This window comes from Gorilla gorilla, chromosome 8, assembly GCF_029281585.2.
Source record: "Gorilla gorilla gorilla isolate KB3781 chromosome 8, NHGRI_mGorGor1-v2.1_pri, whole genome shotgun sequence".
NCBI classification, from domain to species: domain Eukaryota; kingdom Metazoa; phylum Chordata; class Mammalia; order Primates; family Hominidae; genus Gorilla; species Gorilla gorilla.
In genome coordinates, this window is record NC_073232.2 from 69,619,818 (window position 1) to 69,639,458 (window position 19,641).

General features: G+C 43.5%; 1 protein-coding gene across 9 annotated transcripts in view; it reads left to right on the forward strand.

Moving 5' to 3' along the window:
- WASHC2C (WASH complex subunit 2C) overlaps positions 1 to 19,641 on the forward strand; it is a 65,250-nt gene that overhangs the window by 30,528 nt on the left and 15,081 nt on the right. For 4 of the 9 annotated variants that reach the window (XM_055353102.2, XM_055353103.2, XM_055353104.2 and 1 more), the window contains 6 exons: positions 1,200 to 1,286; positions 5,270 to 5,371; positions 7,569 to 7,700; positions 11,339 to 11,502; positions 15,111 to 15,213; positions 19,117 to 19,269. In XM_055353102.2, the coding sequence (XP_055209077.2) occupies positions 1,200 to 1,286; positions 5,270 to 5,371; positions 7,569 to 7,700; positions 11,339 to 11,502; positions 15,111 to 15,213; positions 19,117 to 19,269 (741 nt within the window). Of the gene's footprint in view, positions 1 to 1,199; positions 1,287 to 5,269; positions 5,372 to 7,568; positions 7,701 to 11,338; positions 11,503 to 15,110; positions 15,214 to 19,116; positions 19,270 to 19,641 lie in introns of those variants that run through there. The other 5 variants (XM_055353106.2, XM_055353107.2, XM_055353108.2 and 2 more) reach the window with 2 other exon arrangements.

A 19,641-nucleotide genomic window follows, 5' to 3' on the forward strand; every position in this document is an offset into this window, starting at 1 on the left:
TTTGCTTGATTATTTTCCTGTGAATAGATTCAGGGTGAGCAGTTTTGGCAAGAATACAAGCAGGCAGGGTTGTGCACTTCCAGTTGGATCACCTCCCAAGACACATCAGGTCCACTGTCTGCCTCATTCAGACACGTTTGTCACGTGGTTGTTAGGGTGCCCACCACACTGCTTCATTGGAAAGGTACCCTGTTCTCTTTTGCCATTGCTAAGTTGATCTCTAAAGTGATAGCTGAACACAGTGTGAATACCTGTTCTCTCCCAGCCTTTTACTCAGTGTTTTGAAAATCCACTGATGATCTTTTCTTGACTCAGTTAATCTGTTAGCGGGCATAAACCACTATGTTTTTAATTCTGTATTTCTTATTAGTTGGCATTCTTCTGAATGAAGTTCTTTCTCTCCCTCTCCTTCCCCAATTTTTAGTATTGCTTTGGGATCATGTATTCATTCTTCAGTGTAGATGATAATCCATTACCATCATTCTTCTTCTTCTTCTTTTTTTTTTTTTTTTGTGAGATAGGGTCTTGCTCTGTTGCCCAGGCTGGAGTGTAGTGGTGCAATCACAGCTCACTGCAGCCTCAACCTCCTGGGTTCAAGCGATTCTCCAGCCTCAGCCTACCAAGTAGCTGGGACTATATGCGTGCGCCACCATGCCCGGCTAATTTTTTGTGGAGACGGGTTTTGCCCATGTTGGCCAAACCATCATTCTTTTTGATGCTCAGATTGACCTGCATTTGGCCAGTGTATGTGTCCCCAGCAGTCTTTAAGCCCTTCTGACTGCTTGACCTTTCACTGCTGTCCTGTACAGCTGGTCCCTCCTCTTTCTACAGTTTGTCTCATCGTGTCATGTCCTGGCTGTGAAACCCTGACTTTCTCCTGCCGACCACCTAAGGCCCAGCATTCAGAACGTGTCAGGCCTGTCAGGCAGCTTGTCTTTCCATGCTGTCTCTCATTGCATATGTCCCATCTGTGCACCCATTGACCCAGACTGTGTGTCCTGCTCCCTGATACACCAGATGTGTCCTCTGTTTGTCTTGCTGTTCTCTTAACAGCCTCTTTGATTTGTTGCTTATCACAGCAGAGACTCCATGCGTTTTCTAGATTGATTGAGTAAACCCTCTTTTCTGGGTATCTTACGTGTTAATGCTTAATTTTTCTTTTTCTTTTTTTCTTCCCCACCGCCCCCACCCCGACAAAGGTTACCTTATCTTCCAGCAAAAATCTCAAGCCCTCATCAGAAACAAAGACTCAAAAAGGCTTATTTTCAGATGAGGAGGACTCTGAGGTATGGAATTCTTTTGCTTAGTTGTGGGTATTAGTCTATAGATATGACATAGAAACTATTTTTGGATCAGGTTTTTCTCAATAGAGTTATAAGACTTTTTGTTAAGTACTCCAGTTATTTAAAAATTATCTCTAGAGGCCAGGAGCGGTGGTTCATGCCTGTAATCCCAGCAGTTTGGTAGGCTAAGGCAGGCGGATACCTGAGGTCAGGAGTTTGAGACCAGGCTGGCCAACATGATGAAACCCTGTCTGTATTAAAAAGACAAAAATTAGCCGGGTATGGTGGTGCGAGCCTGTAATCCCAGTTACTCAGAAGGCTGAGATAGGAGATTCACTTGAACCCGAGAGGCAGAAGTTGCAATGAACCGAGATCACACCATTGCACTCCAGCCTGGGCGACAGAGCGAGACTTCATCTCAAAATGAATAAATGAATAAAAAATAATCTCTTGAGAGCACAGGGGCTTTAGAAAGCAATATGTTTACAATACTTTTCACTTTGGGTTGGACTGTATTTACATTTCCTGGGATGAAAATCCTCTCTCTTTAGGATGCTCAGATTTTAAACTGTTCATGGGCTCATGATGTGATGAGGAGCTTGCACCAGAGTGGAGGTCACCATGCTACTTCCTTTATTCACATTCTCACTAACTAGACCATGGCTTAATGCTGTAGCAGATGGGTTCTGGCATAGCCATCTGTCTTGTCGAGACTGAGACCACTAACAGCCTGTGGGACCCTGGCTCACAGGTTGCTTTGGTCCCTCCAGGCACCTTAGAACCACCTCTCAGAATTTCACTACTTTTCCTGAGTCTCTCAGGCCTAGGTCGTCTTAGATCCAATTTTAAGTTAGCCTTTTAGGAGATCATAGAACTGTATGAGATTGTAATGGGAAGTAATAAGCCCCTTTTACAGAAAAATATGTGGACATAGCAGAAACTTACATGTATTTCAAGAAACTGTGGGCTCTAGGTTAGGCTGTCATGGTTGGGCTTTGCACTCACAGCAAGGATGAACATGGAACCCTTTGGAAGTAGAGTGATTGCCCTTGATGTAAAGAATACCTTTGAGGCTATCACTGAAGGCGAGTGTACAAAACATGGCAATTAACCAAAGTCCAGTTAAGTCACAACCCTGACCCCTGAGAAACAGCATGATGGGGCCTCCACCATCTTATCCTCATGTCATGGATCCCCTGTGTCACCCACACCTGCACCTCGGGGTCTTTGCACCGGCCCCTGCCATTCTGAGGAATGCTGTTCCCAGAATCCAGCTTGCTTCCTCACTCTTCGATTTCTCTGTGAGGCCTCCCTGATGAAATACACACAACAGGAAGCCTGCTAGCACATACCACCCTGTGCTCCTGGTCCTCCTTCCTATTTCACTGTTTACCACAGCACGTGTTGCCAGGGACAGTGTATATTTACTTATTCATTGTCTCTACTTCCCACTAAAGTACGTGCCACGAGGGCAGGACTTTTTATTCCCTGTTTGTATCCCTAACACCCTGTCCTTAATACCAGTGCTTGGCATGTTGTAAGCCATCCAGTAATTATTGATTAGACAAGAAAACCAAATGTGAGCAATTTCAGTGACTTACGAGGTGTTCTGGTTATTTGTTGCTATGAAACAAGTAACTCCAAAACCTAGTGGTTCATAACACCCATAGTTTTGTTGTCTCACAGTTCGAGAGGTTGACTGGGCTTAGCTAGGCCGTTGTCACTGAGGGTCTCTTATGTCTGAAGGTGGCTGGACTGAGGATCACCTTATTCATATGTCTGGTACCTGGGCACTGGGACCCCTGGGACATCTCTCACTAGCCCTGTGTGGCTCCCAGAATGTAGTCAGGGAAGCCGGTCCTCTTACATGCTGGCTCAGGGCTGTAGGGGAGAGTCCTCAGAGAGAGCCCGGTGGAGGCCATGTCGCCCCTTCTGTGTTCCAGCCTTGGAAGTCAATGATGTTCCTTTTGCTTCATTTGTTGGTCAAGATGGTCACAATGGCCCATCCAGGTTTATGGGGAGGGGCCGTAGGCTCCCCTTCTTGATGGTGGGAGTGTAAATGAACTCTCAGACTTGTGTGAAAACCCTACCAAAGGCTTTGCCCCATGTGTGTCATCATAGAGTGAATGTTTTTATTGGATATTGTTCAGATTCTGAGGCAAGGAGAAGTAAAACTAAGGCAGTCTAAGTAAGAGTTAAAGCTTTGGACCCGAAGGAATACGTCCTGACTCCTTTCTCTATATCTCAAGTGTGAGGCTGAAGCTTGCCCTGTGAAGTCATTTTGGGGGAACATATTTGAGGTAATGGAAGTGTCTTTTCTTGCAGTACCAAGAAAGGTATTAGTTAAGGGTCCGAAACTGTGATGTTGACATTTGTTTTTGTTCTTTGCTTTGGTTTACTTTCACTTTCTTAGAGCAGCAGAACCCTTTCTCTTGCCATTGTGTAACATGCAGGAGGGGCACGGGATGCCTGGAATCCCCCACGTGGCCTCTTCTATCTAAATAAACCCATGGGATGCCGGGGAGCACAGGGGAAAAACACTGTGTGGAGGAGATCTCACTTAGTGAACTCATTAGGTCTATATTTAGGAGTAGACAGCAACCCCATAATTTAAAAAAAAAAAAACTGTCCAAAGAGGTCTTAGAAATATCTTCTTGTCCTATTTAATTGTTCGGCTCTTGTGTATTGAAGTTTATCTTCCCAAGGGAATAGATGTCCCATTTTATGTTTCTACTTCATGTAGCTCAACTTGCAGGTCTTTCTTTGCAGGATAAGCTGATGTTTTATAACATTTTGAAAATTTCTTGATTTTTTTATTTTTTAGCTTTTTTGAGATGAAATTTTACTCTTTTTGCCTAGGCTGGAGTGCAATGGTGGGATCTTCGCTCACTGCAACCTCCGCCTTCTGGGTTCAAGCAATTCTCCTGCCACAGCCTCCTGAGTAGCTGAGATTACAGGCACCCACCAACACACCTGGCTAATCTGGTATTTTTACAAAATTAATATAGGCTGGTCTTGAACTCCTGACCTCAGGTGATCTGCCTGCCCCAGCCTCCCAAAATGCTGGGATTATAGACATGAGCCACAGCACCGAGCTGAAAGTTTCTTTAGAATCTATCAGGTCTTATCCTGGTTTGCAACATCATATACCTATAGTTAAGCTAAGTAGACTAGCAAACATTTAAAAATAAAGTTTAATTTGTATTTATTTAAAAGAAATAAGTCGGCCGGGTGTGGTGGCTCAAGCCTGTAATCCCAGCACTTGGCGAAGCCGAGGCGGGCGGGTCACAAGGTCAGGAGATCGAGACCATCCTGGCTAACATGGTGAAACCCCGTCTCTACTAAAAATACAAAAAAATTAGCCGGGCGTGGTGGCAGGTGCCTGTAGTCTCAGCTACTCGGGAGGCAGAGGCAGGAGAATGGCGTGAATCCAGGAGGCGGAGCTTTCAGTGAGCAGAGATTGCACCACTGCACTGCAGCCTGGGCAACAGAGCGAGACTCCGCCTCAAAAAAAAAAAAGAAGTAAGTCATAATCTTAGGAGAGAAGGGTGTTACTAAATAAAATATTTGTAGCTCCATTAATTTGGGAATCTAGCCCTTGTTTCTTTATTGACCCTGTCTAATCTCTGATTCTTTAGACAGTAATGGGAAGCCATGCTTATATATTTATTTTTTTAGCATGGTGTAGGAAATTGATTCAAAAACTTATTCCTGCCTTCTGTCATTCAGGTGGGAATACAGAAGCCCCTGGGCTCTGCGAGGCCACCAGATCCTGTAGCTCTCCTCCTCCTTAGTGCCACTGCACACACCCTGCACAGACCTGAGGCCTATCCCTTTAAGGACTCTGTCTGAGCCACCTTCCCTCTCAGGAAAGAAGCCTAGACACATGGCAGCTGTCATGTCTGAGTCACTTGTGTTTTATACTGACCTGATATTTTAAAAACTGATATTCCTGTTAACCAGCAACTTTAATTTCAATCCAACAGGATTTGTTTTCTTCTCAAAGTGCGAGTAAGTTAAAAGGTGCGTCTCTGCTGCCTGGCAAGCTCCCCACGTCGGTTTCCCTGTTTCATGATGAAGATGAAGAGGTAAACGTTGTTATTGTAACACTAGATAATTTAGATTAGGAGAAAACGGTTGTTGATGTAACTTTCTACCCAGAGGCTCATATACTAGCAAAAGGTGGTAGGGAAGCAGTCAGGCTACCTGAAGTTTATATAACAAAAATATTTCTGTTTTTATTTCAGTGACTTCTTCCTTATATTTTCCTAGCTGTGCAATGGAGAAGACATTAGATTCTTGACGCAGTTCTTTTTTTTTTTTTTTCCGAGTTGGAGACTTTCTCTGTCACCCAGGCTGGAGTGCAGTGATGCGATCTTGGCTCACTGCAACCGGGTTCAGGTGATTCTCCTGCCTCGACCTCCCAAGTAGCTGGGACTACAGGTGTGCACCACCACTCCCGGCTAATTTTTGTATTGTTAGTAGAGACAGGGTTTCACCATGTTGGCCAGGCTAGTTTCGAACTCCTGATCTCAGGTGATCTGCCTGCCTCGGCCTCCCTAAGTGCTAGGATTACAGGTATGAGCCACCGTGCCTGGCCTCTTGACACAGTTCTTATGGAGTGAAATCTACAGGTTTTATTTTTAGAAATCTGCCTTTGAGAAATACAATTGACCCTTTAACAGTGTGGAGGTTATTTTGACTTCCACATTGCAGTGAAAAATCCATATATAACTTCTTACTTCCCAAAAACTTATCTACTAATAGCTTACTGTTAACCAGAAGCCTCATGGATAACATAAACAGATGATTAACATATAAATAGTATAGTATCTATTTATATATTTTTGTATTCCTGACATATCTAGCTTTTCCTTATTTTTTTAATGATATTTCTAGGCCACATGGTTTGTCTGCAAGATTTTTCAAATTGTTGCAAATGTCCAAAAAAATTTTCAACATATTACTGAGAAAACATTTGTGTAGAAGTGGACCTGTGCAGCTCAAACCTGTGTCATTCAGGGTGAGCTGTACTTTAGTCTAGAGGATGGATCAACGTATACCCAATGACCTACAAGAATGTTTTGGATCAAGTGGAGATACAAAGGAGAAGGCAGCCATGTCCTGACCATTGCCTTTGTTTCCCATCCTGGCTGGAGAGAGCACAGTGGGGAAGAGAAATAAGAGAGAAGACAACCCAAACCTTAACTCTCATGCAGTACTGGGCAGTGGTGAGCTCATAGGCTTTGCCATCAGACCCCTGGGTTCATATCCCAGCTCCACCACTTGCAAACCAGGGACCTGGGGCAAGTAATTTAACCTTCCTTAAGCTCATGTGGCTTAACAGTGAGTAGGGTCATTGTGGCAGCTGTAACTACTAGTGTGAAGCTCTTGCAGAGTGCCGGCACATAATAAGTGCATAGTGAATGTGAGCTCTGTCATTAGCATCCCCAATGGACACCAGCTCATTATTCTCCTGGCGTGTCCTACATTACCGCACTCTCCTTAAAGGAGACTTCATCCAGGAAGACACTCCCTTCATCCATCTTCACATTCCAGGGCTGTTCACCTGCTGTTAAGAGTTTGTCCATCCTAACTCAGACTCAGGCCCTCTGATGCTTTTGTTCCCCTTACCTGAATAAAAGCACCTTAATAAATATAACTTTTGGGGAGTGCTTGACCACAGAAGAATTTACAAATGCCATTAAACTTAGTACACCAGCAATTTTATTTAGTAAACTATTTCTCCACTTTGTATAATCTCTTTGAAACTAATGAGAAACACAAGTCATGCCTTCCCTCCATCCCAGGTGTATGTCTTTCTGGCCTGTAAAGGAGTGGAGACAGACCCCCAGTTCTCTCCTTTGAGCCATTGTTCTGGTTTCTCATTCGTGGAGACGACAGTGTGAGTTTCTGGCTGCTGCGGGGGCTCCCATGCCCATTGCAGGCTATAACCACCTGAAATGAGCAGAGAGGCACTTGCCCACAGGGCGACTGGATGGGGCTCAGTTTCATCTTGTACTTCATGATCTCATTCGCATGTTGTTCTCCTGCTTATTGGCAGCTGTTCTGCCTTCGAGTTCTATGGTAACCTCTTTCCCTTCTATGGGTGCAGTGAGAAAAGGCTGTAGTTTGGGATTTACTAGCATTTTGCAGTTTTTCGCCGCCAGAGTGGTTATTTGTATACCTGACTGGAGACTTACTTCCTAACAGTTTGCTATAGGAGGACATCCTGTGTTTGCTGATTATAAAGTTGTCTTACCTTTCTGCCATTCGCTTTTCTAGGATAATCTTTTTCGGGGTACAGCTGCTAAGAGGCAGACATTGTCTCTACAAGCTCAGAGAGAAGAGAAAGCAAAAGCCTCCGAGCTCTCCAAAAAGAAAGTATCTGCCCTGTTGTTCAGCAGTGATGAGGAGGTGAGCTGAGGTTTCTGCTAAAGAAGAGGGGATTATTTCATGGGATTTAAGAGTTAAAGCCATCCCAAGTCTTCTTCTACCTGTTTTATATCTCGTGATGTTCAGTCACCAAAGGCGATGTTCACAAGATTGTCTTTTCTGAAGGAAGACATTTAATGTAATATATTAATTTAAAGATGAATCTCTTCAAAATGGTTAGGAATAAGTATGACTCCCACACGATAGTGTATGCTCCTTCAAATGAGTTAGGCCGGCTAGGGGGGAAATGATTTCTCAGCCATCGCTAGGTTCATGGTCGAGTCCCTTAGAACAAATGACAGATTAACCAGAGAAAAGTGTGCAAGTTTACGTAAGATAAGCTTTACCAGACACAGGAGCCTTCAGAAAGAAAAACTCAAGAGAAACAGGAAATCCTGTGTCAATTTGATGCTGTCTGATGAAGAAGCGGACAGTTTTGGAGGAGCACGATTAGATGAAAGGGGTGTGACCTGATGGGAATAAGCTGGGGGAGCTCAGCAAGGCCTGTGTGGTCAGATCATTCTCTGCATCTTTACAAGTAAGGAGGCTCCTTTCCTCTGGGAATAGGGAGGACTGGAATGAAGGTCTTATGACCTACTCCAGAGAGGGTTAGAGGATTCTTCTCTGTCCTGCTTCAGAGGAGAAGGGCCAGGGAAAGATCAGAGAGACCTTTCTGCTTCTGTTTTCTCAAATGCCAAGGTGTCATATTTTGAGGTAGCATGTCCCGTATACCCCAATGGCCATATATACTAGTATCTTGTTAAATGACTACTGTGTTTCATTAATTTAGAACTATAATTAGGAGGAGTTACCTATTGAGGTTAAACTCCTTTTTGAGGGAGTCTTAGCAATATTTCTGTTTGTGATCTGGATAGATACTACCAAATCAGTTAGTTTAGTTGCCGACTCAATCAGATTTAGTAGCAGGGAATCAGATTTAGCTGTGCAGAAAAAGACTTTAAATATGATGATATAAAAAATCCTGAGTATTAAACATCTTCCTGTGTTATAATAATTCCTCTTTTTTTTTTTAACATTGTACACAAGTTAGGAGGGGGTGAAGTGGATATGTAAGTCATAGATATGTTCATGTTCTTACTGAAAGCAATTTAAAAATTCTGAAGCAGATTGCAAAAAAAATGTATTAAAAGCTTATGCAGCCGGGCGTGGTGGCTCACGTCTGTAATCCCAGCACTTCGAGAGTCTGAGGCAGGCAGATCACTTGAGGTTGGGAGTTTGAGACCAGCCTAACCAACATGGAGAAACCTTGTCTTTATTAAAAATACAAAAAAATTAGCAGGTTGTGGTGGCGCATGCTTGTAATCCCAACTACTCAGGAGGCTGAGGCAGGAGAATCACTTGAACCCAGGAGATGGAGGTTGTCGTGAACCGAGATCACACCATTGCACTCCAGCCTGGGCAACGAGCAAAACTCCGTCTCAAAAAAAAGCTTATGCAACACACATGTGAACAAGACACAACGAAAAACTGCTAGTAATCCTTTTACTACAAAAGTCTGAGTCTGGCCTTTAGAAAGTGTTTAAGGAATTCCCACCCAGCTGTGCTCATGCCTTCACATCAAGGAACTCCCAAGCATATATAATTTGTGTTTTCTACTCAAATGTATGAATTTATGATAGATTATCCAGTTTTTTTCTTTTAAACATAGTCAGTGATTGTTCCCCCTGTAGCAACAGCCAGACATCAGTGTAGTTGCTCCTACTAGAGTATTATAGTGGTTCAGGGAAAATAAAAACATTACCTAAAGCTTGGAGCAAAAAGACATGCAGAAGAAAGACAGCCAAGGTTCTAGAACAGGGGCGTCCAGTCTTTTGGCTTCCCTGGCCCACACTGGAAGAAGAAGAATTGTCTTGGGTCACACGTAAAATGCACTAATACTAACAATAGCTGACGAACTAAAAAAATAAAAAGGTTCGTGCATAAATCCCATAATGTTTTAAGAAAGTTTACAGATTGTGGTGGGCCGCATTCAAAGCCATACTGGGCTGTGTGTGGCCCATGGGCCACAGGTTGGACAAGCTTGTCCTAGAACAAAGGCTGTCAACTTCGGCTGCTCATTGGGATCCATGGGGAACTTAAAAGAGTGCTGACAGGCCGGGCACAGTGGCTCACACCTGTAATCCCAGCACTCTGGGAGGCCAAGGAGGTGGGCAGATCACCTGAGATTAGGAGTTTGAGACCAGCCTGGCCAACATGGCGAAACTCTGTCTCTACTAAAAAATACAAAAATTATCTGGGCGTGGTGGTGCTTGCCTGTAATCCCAGCTACTCAGGAGGCTGAGGCAAGAGAATCACTTGAACCCGGGAGGCAGAGGTTGCAGTGAGCCGAGACCGCGCCACTGCACTCCAGCCCGGGCCACAGAGCAAGACTCTGTCTCAAAAAAGGAAAAAAAAAAGAAAAAAAGAAAGAGAAGACCTAACGAGTGCTGACAGTGGATCCCAGCTCCAGAGATTCTGAATTAATCTGGTTGGGGTACAGCCTCGTCATTGGAGTTTTGTGATGCTCTCTAGTGGATTTCAGCGTTCAGTCACTGCTAAACATTGAGGAGCACTTCTCAAACCTTCATGTTTAGGAAATCACCCAGGCACCCTGTGAAATGCAGGTTCTGATTCAGAAAATAGGGGCGGGGCCTGAAATTCTGCATAATCTGCTGCTGGCTTGTGGACTCCAGTTTGATTTGCAAGACTCTAGACTCCAGAGATAGAGCACTTATGCAAGTGCTTGGGAGTTCTTTGACTTGAAGGGGTGTGAGCATAGTCGAGTAGAATTTCCTTAAATGCTTTCTAAAGGCCACATTCAGACTTGTGGTAAAAGGATTACTAGCAGTTTTTCATTGTGTCTTGTTCACATGTGTGCTGCGTGAGTTTTTACACTTTTTTTTTCAATCTGCTTTAGGATTTTTAGAATTAAAATGTCATTCTTCTCTGGAGTTGGAAGTTCTTGAGTTCTTGGTATTTTTACATTCGGCTTCCTTATAGCCTCTGTAATTAATGTTGATCCCTTGAAATAAACAAGTCACTTGTCGTAATACAGTGCAGAACCACAGTGGGAAGAGACATCGTGGCAGGTGTTGGAGGAGGAAATCATGGGAAGCTCTGTGAGGTCAGAGAGCCCAGCTGTCTAGATATGAGTTCAAAGAAAAGTCTTAGGCATGAGCTTTCTTCAAGACTGATGCACTAAGTTTAATACTTAGTTTAAATACAACTTAGTTTAACAAATATAAGTTTTATTTTACTCCCCATGTGTTATAATCTAAATTGCCATTGGACTTTTTTTTCTTTTTTTGAGACAGAGTCTCTCTCTGTCCCCCAGGCTGGAGTGCAGTGGCACGATCTCCGTTCACTGCAAGCTCTGCCTCCTGGGTTCACTCCATTCTCCTGCCTCAGCCTCCCAAGTAGCCGGGACTACAGGCTCCCACCACCACGCCCGGCTAATTTTCTTGTATTTTTAGTAGAGACGGGGTTTCACCGTGTTAGCAAGGATGGTCTTGATCTGCTGATCTCGTGATTCGCCCGCCTCGGCCTCCCAAAGTGCTGGGATTATAGGTATGAGCCACTGCGCCTGGCCTGGAGTTTTAATATATATTTTATGTTTTAAGGACCAGTGGAATGCTTCACAGACCCACTCAGCATCTGACAGCAGGTCTAAAGGAGAACCCAGGGATTCTGGGACCCTCCAGAGCCAGGAGGCCAAGGCTGTGAAAAAGACCAGTCTCTTTGAGGAAGACGAAGAAGATGATCTTTTTGCCATTGCCAAGGACAGGTGAGATAGTCATTGGAAGGAGTCCCTCACTCCATGTCCGTGGTAACAAGAAAAGGAATCTGATGCACAAGCTAGTTCATCGGGTGATTGCTAATCATGGATCACATAGTGATTGTGCCAGTGAGAATGTCTTTGCTTTTCAGTGGCACCATCTTTTCCCTCAGTACCCGGAAATGTTTGTCTTTGTGGATCCTTATCTGATTTCTTACCCAGTCATTATTTTTTAACCATATTCTTTTTCTTTGTTTGTCAGGGATTTGAGTATCTTTTGTTTGTGATTTTTCTCTGGGCTACTCTAAAGTATGTCAGGTTTGGTCAGGATTACTTAAAAGTTATTTTAGGCCAGGCACGTTGGCTCACGCCTGTAATCCCAGCACTTTGGGAGGCCGAGGTGGGCAGATCACGATGTCAGGAGTTCAAGACCAGCCTGGCCAATATGGTGAAACCCTGTCTCTACTAAAAAAATATAAAAATTAGCCGGGTGTGGTGGCACGCGCCTGTAGTCCCAGCTACTCGGGAGGCTGAGGCAGAAGAATGGCTTGAACTCGGGAGGTGGCGGTTGCAGTGAGCTGAGATGGCACCACTGCACTCCAGCCTGGGTGACGGAGCAAGACTCCATCTCAAAAAAAAAAAAAAAAAAAAAAAGAGTTTTGTTATTTGAATAGAAATCTGCTCAGCATTTAACACATCCTGTTAGGAGGAAGTTCCCTGTAGAGCTGTGCAGTATCACTCCAGGGGCTGATAACCCATAGCCAACCTAGGTGCCTCTCCCCATTAATGCTGGAACTGAGGCTGCTAGGATATTCAGAGTGAGCATGGGCTGTGGTTGGTATCACATGCTGCCAGATTAGCTTATGGGTTCAGAATTACTTCCCTGCAAATACTTTTTTTCCTTTTGAAAGCCTGACATGATTACTTTGAAATTCACCTGAATGTTATTAGCAGAAAGAAGTAACTGATTGGACATGTAAATCCTATGCTTTGGTGTGGTTAAGCGTCATTTGATAGATTCAGAAGTACCTCAGGTTTCTGTCTCCAAATACTCGAATCTTGTCAAGCATCACCATTTCTGCATTAGGCCTCTGTAACTTGACACTCGGATGCATCTTTGGTCTCTGATTTAGAATATAGGCTCTGGAAACTTGATATTAAATTCTGATTCTGCCAGTTCCTGTCTGAATAACCTTGGGCAAGTTACCTAACTTCCCTGTGCCTCAATTTCCTCATTTGTTAAACAAAAATAAAAACAGCATTTCTCTCATCGGTTTGTTGGGATGATGAGATGGAATCTAAATGTGAAATGCTGAGCACAATAGCTGGCACATTCTGAGCCCTCAGGTATTACCAGTTAGCATCGTGAGTGCAGGGAAATAGTACATTCCTTTATTTTTGTTGCTCTCTCCTGGGACATTCTTCTTTCTGTGTTGCCTGGCCACCTTCTTTCAAAACTAAGTGTAAGTCTTGTTTCTTAAGAAGCCTTCCCAGCTGGGCGCAGTGGCTCACACCTGTAATCCCAGCACTTGGGGAGGCCGAGGCAGGGAGATCACAAGGTCAGGAGTTGAAGAACAGCCTGACTAACATGGTGAAACCCCGTCTCTACTAAAAATACAAAAATGAGCTGGGTGTGGTGTCATGCACCTGTAATCCCAGCTACTCGGGAGGCTGAGGCAGGAGACTTGCTTGAACCTGGGAGGCAGAGGTTACAGTGAGCCAAGATCTCACCACTGCACTCCAGCCTGGGCAACAAAGAGAGACTCCATCTCAAAAAAAAAAAAAAAAAAAAAAAGCCTTTCCTAACTTTAAACAGACGAGAAAGAGAAGAAATAGGGAGTAGAGGGCGGACATGGCACCACCTTCATACCCCAACACCCTCAGCTGAGCATTTTCTGCACTGTATCCAGGTTAGCTTATTCCCATGAGTGTCCACTACCCCCACCCCACACAAGGTCATAAATCTGGCAGTCTGAACCCCATCTTGTTTGTGGGTCCTGGTTCCAGCCACACACCATACCTGGCTTTCAGGAATGCTTTCTCTGCTCCAGATACATCCTACCTCCTATTGTTCCCGAAGTTGTCTGTCAAGTTTTGTGTATGGAAAATAATTCATACCTTCATCAGATCTCAAAAGAAGCTTTACACACACAAGAAGAAGTTGAGGTGAGGATGTGGAGGAATTGGAACCCTCATACACTGCTGGTGGGAACGTAAAATGGTGTAGTCACTTTGGAAAGTAGTTTGGCATTTCCTCAAAATGTTAAACATAGAGTCACCATATGACATAATAGTTTCATTCCTGTGTATATACATAAGAGAAATGAAATTAGTTGTTCATATAAAAACTTGTACATGAGTGTTTATTGCAGCCTTAGTCATAACAGCCAAAAGTGTAAACAACCCAAATGTCCATCAACTGATGACTGGATAAACAAAATGTATAACCATACGATGGACTGTTCTTCAGCAATAAAAAAGAATAAAGTAGTGATGCATCCTAGAACATGAATGAACCTAGAAAATTTTATGTTACTTGAAAGAAGCTGGTCACAGAAAACCACATATTGTATTGTTCCATTTATATGAAATGTATAGATAAACCATAGAGACAGAAAGTAGATTAGTGGTTGCCAGGGCCTGTGGGGCAGGGGGAATGGAGAGTGATGGCTCATAGGCATGGCGGTTCTTTTTGGGGTCATGATAATGTTGTGCACTTAGGTTGTAGTGATATTGCACAACTCAATGAGTATATTAAAGAAAACATTAAAGTATGCACTTTAAAAGAGTGAATCTGGCCAGGTGCAACGGCTCATGCCTGTAATCCTAACTGATTGGGAGGCCAAGTGGAAGGATCTCTTGAGGCCAGGTGTTTGAGACCAGCCTGAGCAACATAGAGCGACCTCACCTCTCCAAAAAAGTAAAAAAATTAGCCAGGCATGGTGACGTGTGCCTGTAGTCGTAGCTACATGAGAGGCTAAGGCAGGAGATCACTTGAGTTCAGGAATTTGAGGCTGCAGTGGGATATGATTGTGCCATTGCTCTCCAGCCTGGGCAGTAGAGTGAGACCCTGTCTTAAAAAGTAAAATAAATATTAAAAATAAAGTAAATACAAGGTGAATTTTATGGAATGTAAATTATGTCTCGATAACGCTACTAAAACAAAGAAATAGAAGCCAGGCACAGGGTCATTTCCCAGTGCTGATCCTGGCCCTGTGATCTCTCTTGGCAACCGTCTTCATGACAATTCTGGAAATAGGCATGTCCGCTTTGATTCTTTTTGTGCTATAAGAAGTGGGAGAGAATGTTCTGCTTGGGAAGGCTCAGGCATCGTGTGCCTTGCAGCGGTAACAGCTGATGAACCTGCACTGGATAGTAACAGGAAAGGGGCAACCTGAGGCAGGAGGGACAGAGGCTGGTGATTTGTTGGAGTCAGATTTCATCTATTTCAAAGGTCTTTCCTGTTTGCTTTCAACTGTGTAAGGTCAACTAATGGCTTGGGTGTTTGGGTGGTAGGTGGATTCCTGTAGGTGCAGTCTAGAAGAAATATTGTTGTTATGGTTTTTGTTTTTTTCATCACACTTTTCCTTAATTTGACCTTTTGTTTGTTTGTGTAGCCAAAAGAAGACCCAGAGAGTGTCACTCCTCTTTGAAGACGATGTTGATAGCGGAGGCTGTCTGTTTCGCTCTCCTCCCACATCTGTTCCTCCTGCAACAAAGGTATTCTTCATCTCTTAGTCCTAGGAAATGTCCTTGAGTTTATGCTGCATCAGTAGTGGTACTTCCCCGAATCAGCTCTTCATACCTAACCTTGGAGGCTGAGTCTTATGGAAGACCTTATTTGCCTGGTTTCAGAAAGAGATCTTCTGATTAATAGTATTCTACAGAAGCACACGTGCAAAGCCATCATTCAGTGTCAGGTGTAGGAACAAGGAACTGGGTCTCAGAAGAGGCTTGGGCCCCATTGGCATGGAATTCTGCTAACATTAGACTAGGCCAGTTAAGGCAAAATCATTCCTTTTATGAGTGTGTGTCGAGTACTAACACTGGTCCTGGTTTATATTAGCCAATCAGTAAAAAGGAAGGAAATTCTCACATGTGCTACAAAATGCATGAACCTTGAGGCCGTTATACTCCATCAGTGGAGAAATGGTCACACAGGTCCTAGTACAGTTAGACTGTGGAATACTATACATTGGTGAAAAAACCCAGGGTGGAGCTTATTGGGATGAAAAACATACTGCAGGCCAAAAAAAAAAAAAAAAAATGCGTAAACACGTAAACATGGTGTAATTTAAACTTTCCAAAACAAGAAATACACATGAATGCCTGGAAACCGGCCTGAAATCATCGATAGCACATTGTTACCAGTGATTATGTCCAGGGAAAGGTATGGAATGGGGAACTTCATACTCTCAATGCCTTTTTAAAGCCTTTTTAAAGAAGGCATTTGTGCATTACTGTGGAATTAGAAATAAACTCCAAACAAAAAATATCTAGGAGATATGGAAGAAGACCCTTCCTGTTAAATGGAGTTGCTCAGCTTATACCAGAAGCTCTCAGCCCTGGGCCAGCATGCTGCCCACCCTGGGCCCCAGGCTCCCTGCTGCTGCTTCTACGGGGCTCCTGAGCCTTTCCTTGGGTGCTCTGTACTTAACATCTCCCCCTTTGAGGACATCCAGTGGTTGTACAGTTAAAGGAGTCAGGAGATCTGATTGGTTTTTCTTTGTAAATTATAAATAAACTACTCTGGAGGATAACTGAGCAATAAATTAATGAATTTTGGAGCCTCTGGAGCTGTAAAACTTCTTTCAACCTATGGTAATTATGATTGTTAAATAAAACAAAAGGTCAAGACACACAACTTAAGTAGCTGAATAGCCTACATGTGTTTGATTATTTGTGAAATATAATCATCTTTAGACAATAGTAAATAAAAGATATTTCTTGTTTACAGATATTTCAGTGTAAGTTAATTGTGACTTGGTTGTAAGCCTATGTTGACCAAAAGGTTAAACCACAGGCAGGAGAACTTAAAGAAATGTAATGTGAGTTTTGTTTTGAGCCAAGCTTGAGAACTACTAGCCCAGTAAAGAGACTCCACACAAACTGAGAATGCGTCCCAGAGTGGGCCACACGAGACACAGCATTTATACATTTCTGTTATATAGAAAATGGGAAAAGGGGGCAGTGAAGCAAAGGTGACTTTCTTAACAATTCAGATTGGTGCTCAGTGACATTGTATATAAGATAAAGTAAATATGTGGTTAATGTATTTTCCTCATTAGCCTTTTACCCTAATGAGTACATAGGGGTCGCAGTTGCAGGGTCAGGAGAGGGATGTTTGATTTTGTGCTGCCTTTGTGCTTCATCCAATAGGCAGGTTGTAATCGGTACCTGTCAGTGTGATATTTGACAGACTCTGGCCTTGCAGGTGAGGTTCAGCTTTCGTTCATAGGCCCTGTTTCTATTACCCATATGGCCAAGATGCAGCCATTTTAGACAATTTTTTTTTCTTCAGACTTTCCTTATTTTCTGGCACCTATCAAGAAAGTAAATTTGACCAGGCGCGGTGGCTCACGCCTGTAATCCCAACACTTTGGGAGGCTGAGGTGGGTGGATCACCTGAGGTCAGGAGTTTGGGACCAGCCTGGCCAACATGGTGGAACCCCATCTCTATTAAAAATACAAAAATTAGCCAGGCATGGTGGTGCACGCCTGTGATCCCAGCTACTAGGGAGGCTGGGGCAGGAGAATCACTTGAACCTGAGAGATGGATTTTGCAGTGAGCTGAGGTTGTGCCAGTGCACTCCAGCCTGGGCAACAGAGTGAGACTCCATCTCAAAAAAAAAAAAAGAAAGAAAAAAACAGGAAGTAAACTTCATGACAGGATGAGCCTGTCTTCAAGAAGATTAAAACTGGTACTTTGGGTAGCATTTTCTGTGGTTTCAGGACCTTAGTTATGTATGAAGGAAGAATATGATTTGCCATGCTTAAGTCTCTTTTTGTCTCCCCTATCAACTATTTGCATTGATTTTTTTTTTTTTTTTTTTTTTTGAGACGGAGTCTTGCCCTTTCATCCAGGCTGGAGTGCAGTGGCGCATCTCGGCTCACTGCAAGCTCCGCCTCCCGGGTTCACACCATTCTGCCTCAGCCTCCCTAGTAGCTGGGACTACAGGCACCCACCACCATGCCCGACTAATTTTTTGTATTTCTTTAGTAGAGACGGGGTTTCACTGTGTTAGCCAGGATGGTATCGATCTCCTGATCTCGTGATCTGCCCACCTTGGCCTCCCAAAGTGCTTGGATTACAGGTGTGAGCCACCGTGCCCGACATGCACTGAATTTTTATGTAGTTTTCAGTGAGTCCAGGATGTTCCACAAAAGCCTTTTCCTTTAATCATTTCAGTGTTGCCTTATCTCTTCTGAAATTCTTTATGCCTTCCAGTGTTCTTTTATGTCAAGTTCAATGGTTTTGCACTTTACTTATCTCTTCCTAACTAAAAGTTCCCTTGCTCTCTTCTTTCTTCATTCATCACATTTTAAAATCATGATTAGCAATGTCCTTCCTTAGTTTCCCAAATCTGCCTTCCTAACTTGATTCAGGCATTGCCTCAAAGCATACTTCTCGTGTCATATGGTATGATTTGTATCTATACTATACTATAATAGAGCTTTAGTTTTTTCTCAAGCACTTGTTGATAAGTCACTTGCTGCAAAAATGCCATGAATTCCAGGAAAGTCACAAACCTCAGTTTCCTAGTCCCCAAATCCCTGCCTCCCTGATAAGGAAGAGATGAGAAATGGGCTGAAGTGCTTGCAGACTTGTATTGAACACTGAGTTGGTATAAAACGCTGGGACTGGCCATGAAAATATAGTGTATAGTCCTTTCAGATGAACAGACAAACAGATGTGTGCTAGCTGTTATATAAGTTAGGAAGAAAGTCAAGGAAGGATCAAGTAGAGAGATAAATATTATGCTTATTCAACAAAGCAACTGACACTTAAGAGGACAGAGACCGTGGGTGACATCTGCGTGGGGGCCTTGCTTGAAGGATGGGGAGGATTTGCACCTACAGACATCGAGGGCAGCGTGGCATGGAAGTTTGAAAGTTTGCAGTGACCTTAAGGAACAGCAAGGAAAGGAGGAGATGCATATGAGTAGAGGGATAGAATGGGGTATCTGCTGAGTGTCATTTGCTTCATGCAAGGAGTGCAGGTTTGGGTTGGGAGAGGACCTGATCCAGCAGGTGTTTTGTTTTAGCAAGACAACTCTGGATAATGTTTTCTAGTTGAAATATAAGAGGAGTGAGGCAGAGAGAGAGACTCATAATCATCTGGTGGCAGAGATAAGGATCTGAGTGAGGGAGGCATGGGGGTTGACAGACACAAGTAGACAGATATAGGTGATGTGGTGGTGTGAAGTGTCCTGTCCACAAGTCCCGGGTGGTGGTGTTTGTTGCTTCTCTCTTTTGGTGCTACCTTCACTATCCTGTCCTCTCTTCCTTGATCACATTTAGCTGAAGCCCTAAGAGGATGGTTTGGGCTTGTTCTGTATATGGCCATGCTGGTCAGACACACTTTTTTATTGTTGTGGATGTCATGTACTCTTCTTTTGGTAGAAAAAAGAGACTGTCTCTGAGGCACCACCTTTGCTGTTCAGCGATGAAGAAGAGAAGGAGGCACAACTTGGAGTGAAGTCTGTGGATAAGAAGGTTGAGAGTGCCAAGGAGTCGTTAAAATTTGGGAGAACTGATGTGGCTGAGTCAGAAAAGGTGGACTTTTTTCTCTTGTATACTTGAATGCATTTGTCTCTCGTATGTTTTTTCAAACACACACAACCCCTTAAGTTTTTTGACCACAGAAAATAAATGGCCCATTTATAGACAGATTCGAAAACATAGACAAGCAGGCTGTGTCCCCACAGTGCAGGAAGCCTCTGCAGGGCCTTTCCTCCCGGCCCTTCTCCAAGACATGTGCGCACTGTGGCGTGCCTGCTCCTGTCTCTGTGGTTACTGTCACGTCATGGCATCTTTGCTTTCTAACTTGTTCTCTTCTGTGCAGTGTTCCTGTTACTCTTGGTCCTCCTTTGGTCCCCAACTGCACTTGAATTTAAATGTCAGTTTTAAGGAGATTTTAGTTTAGCA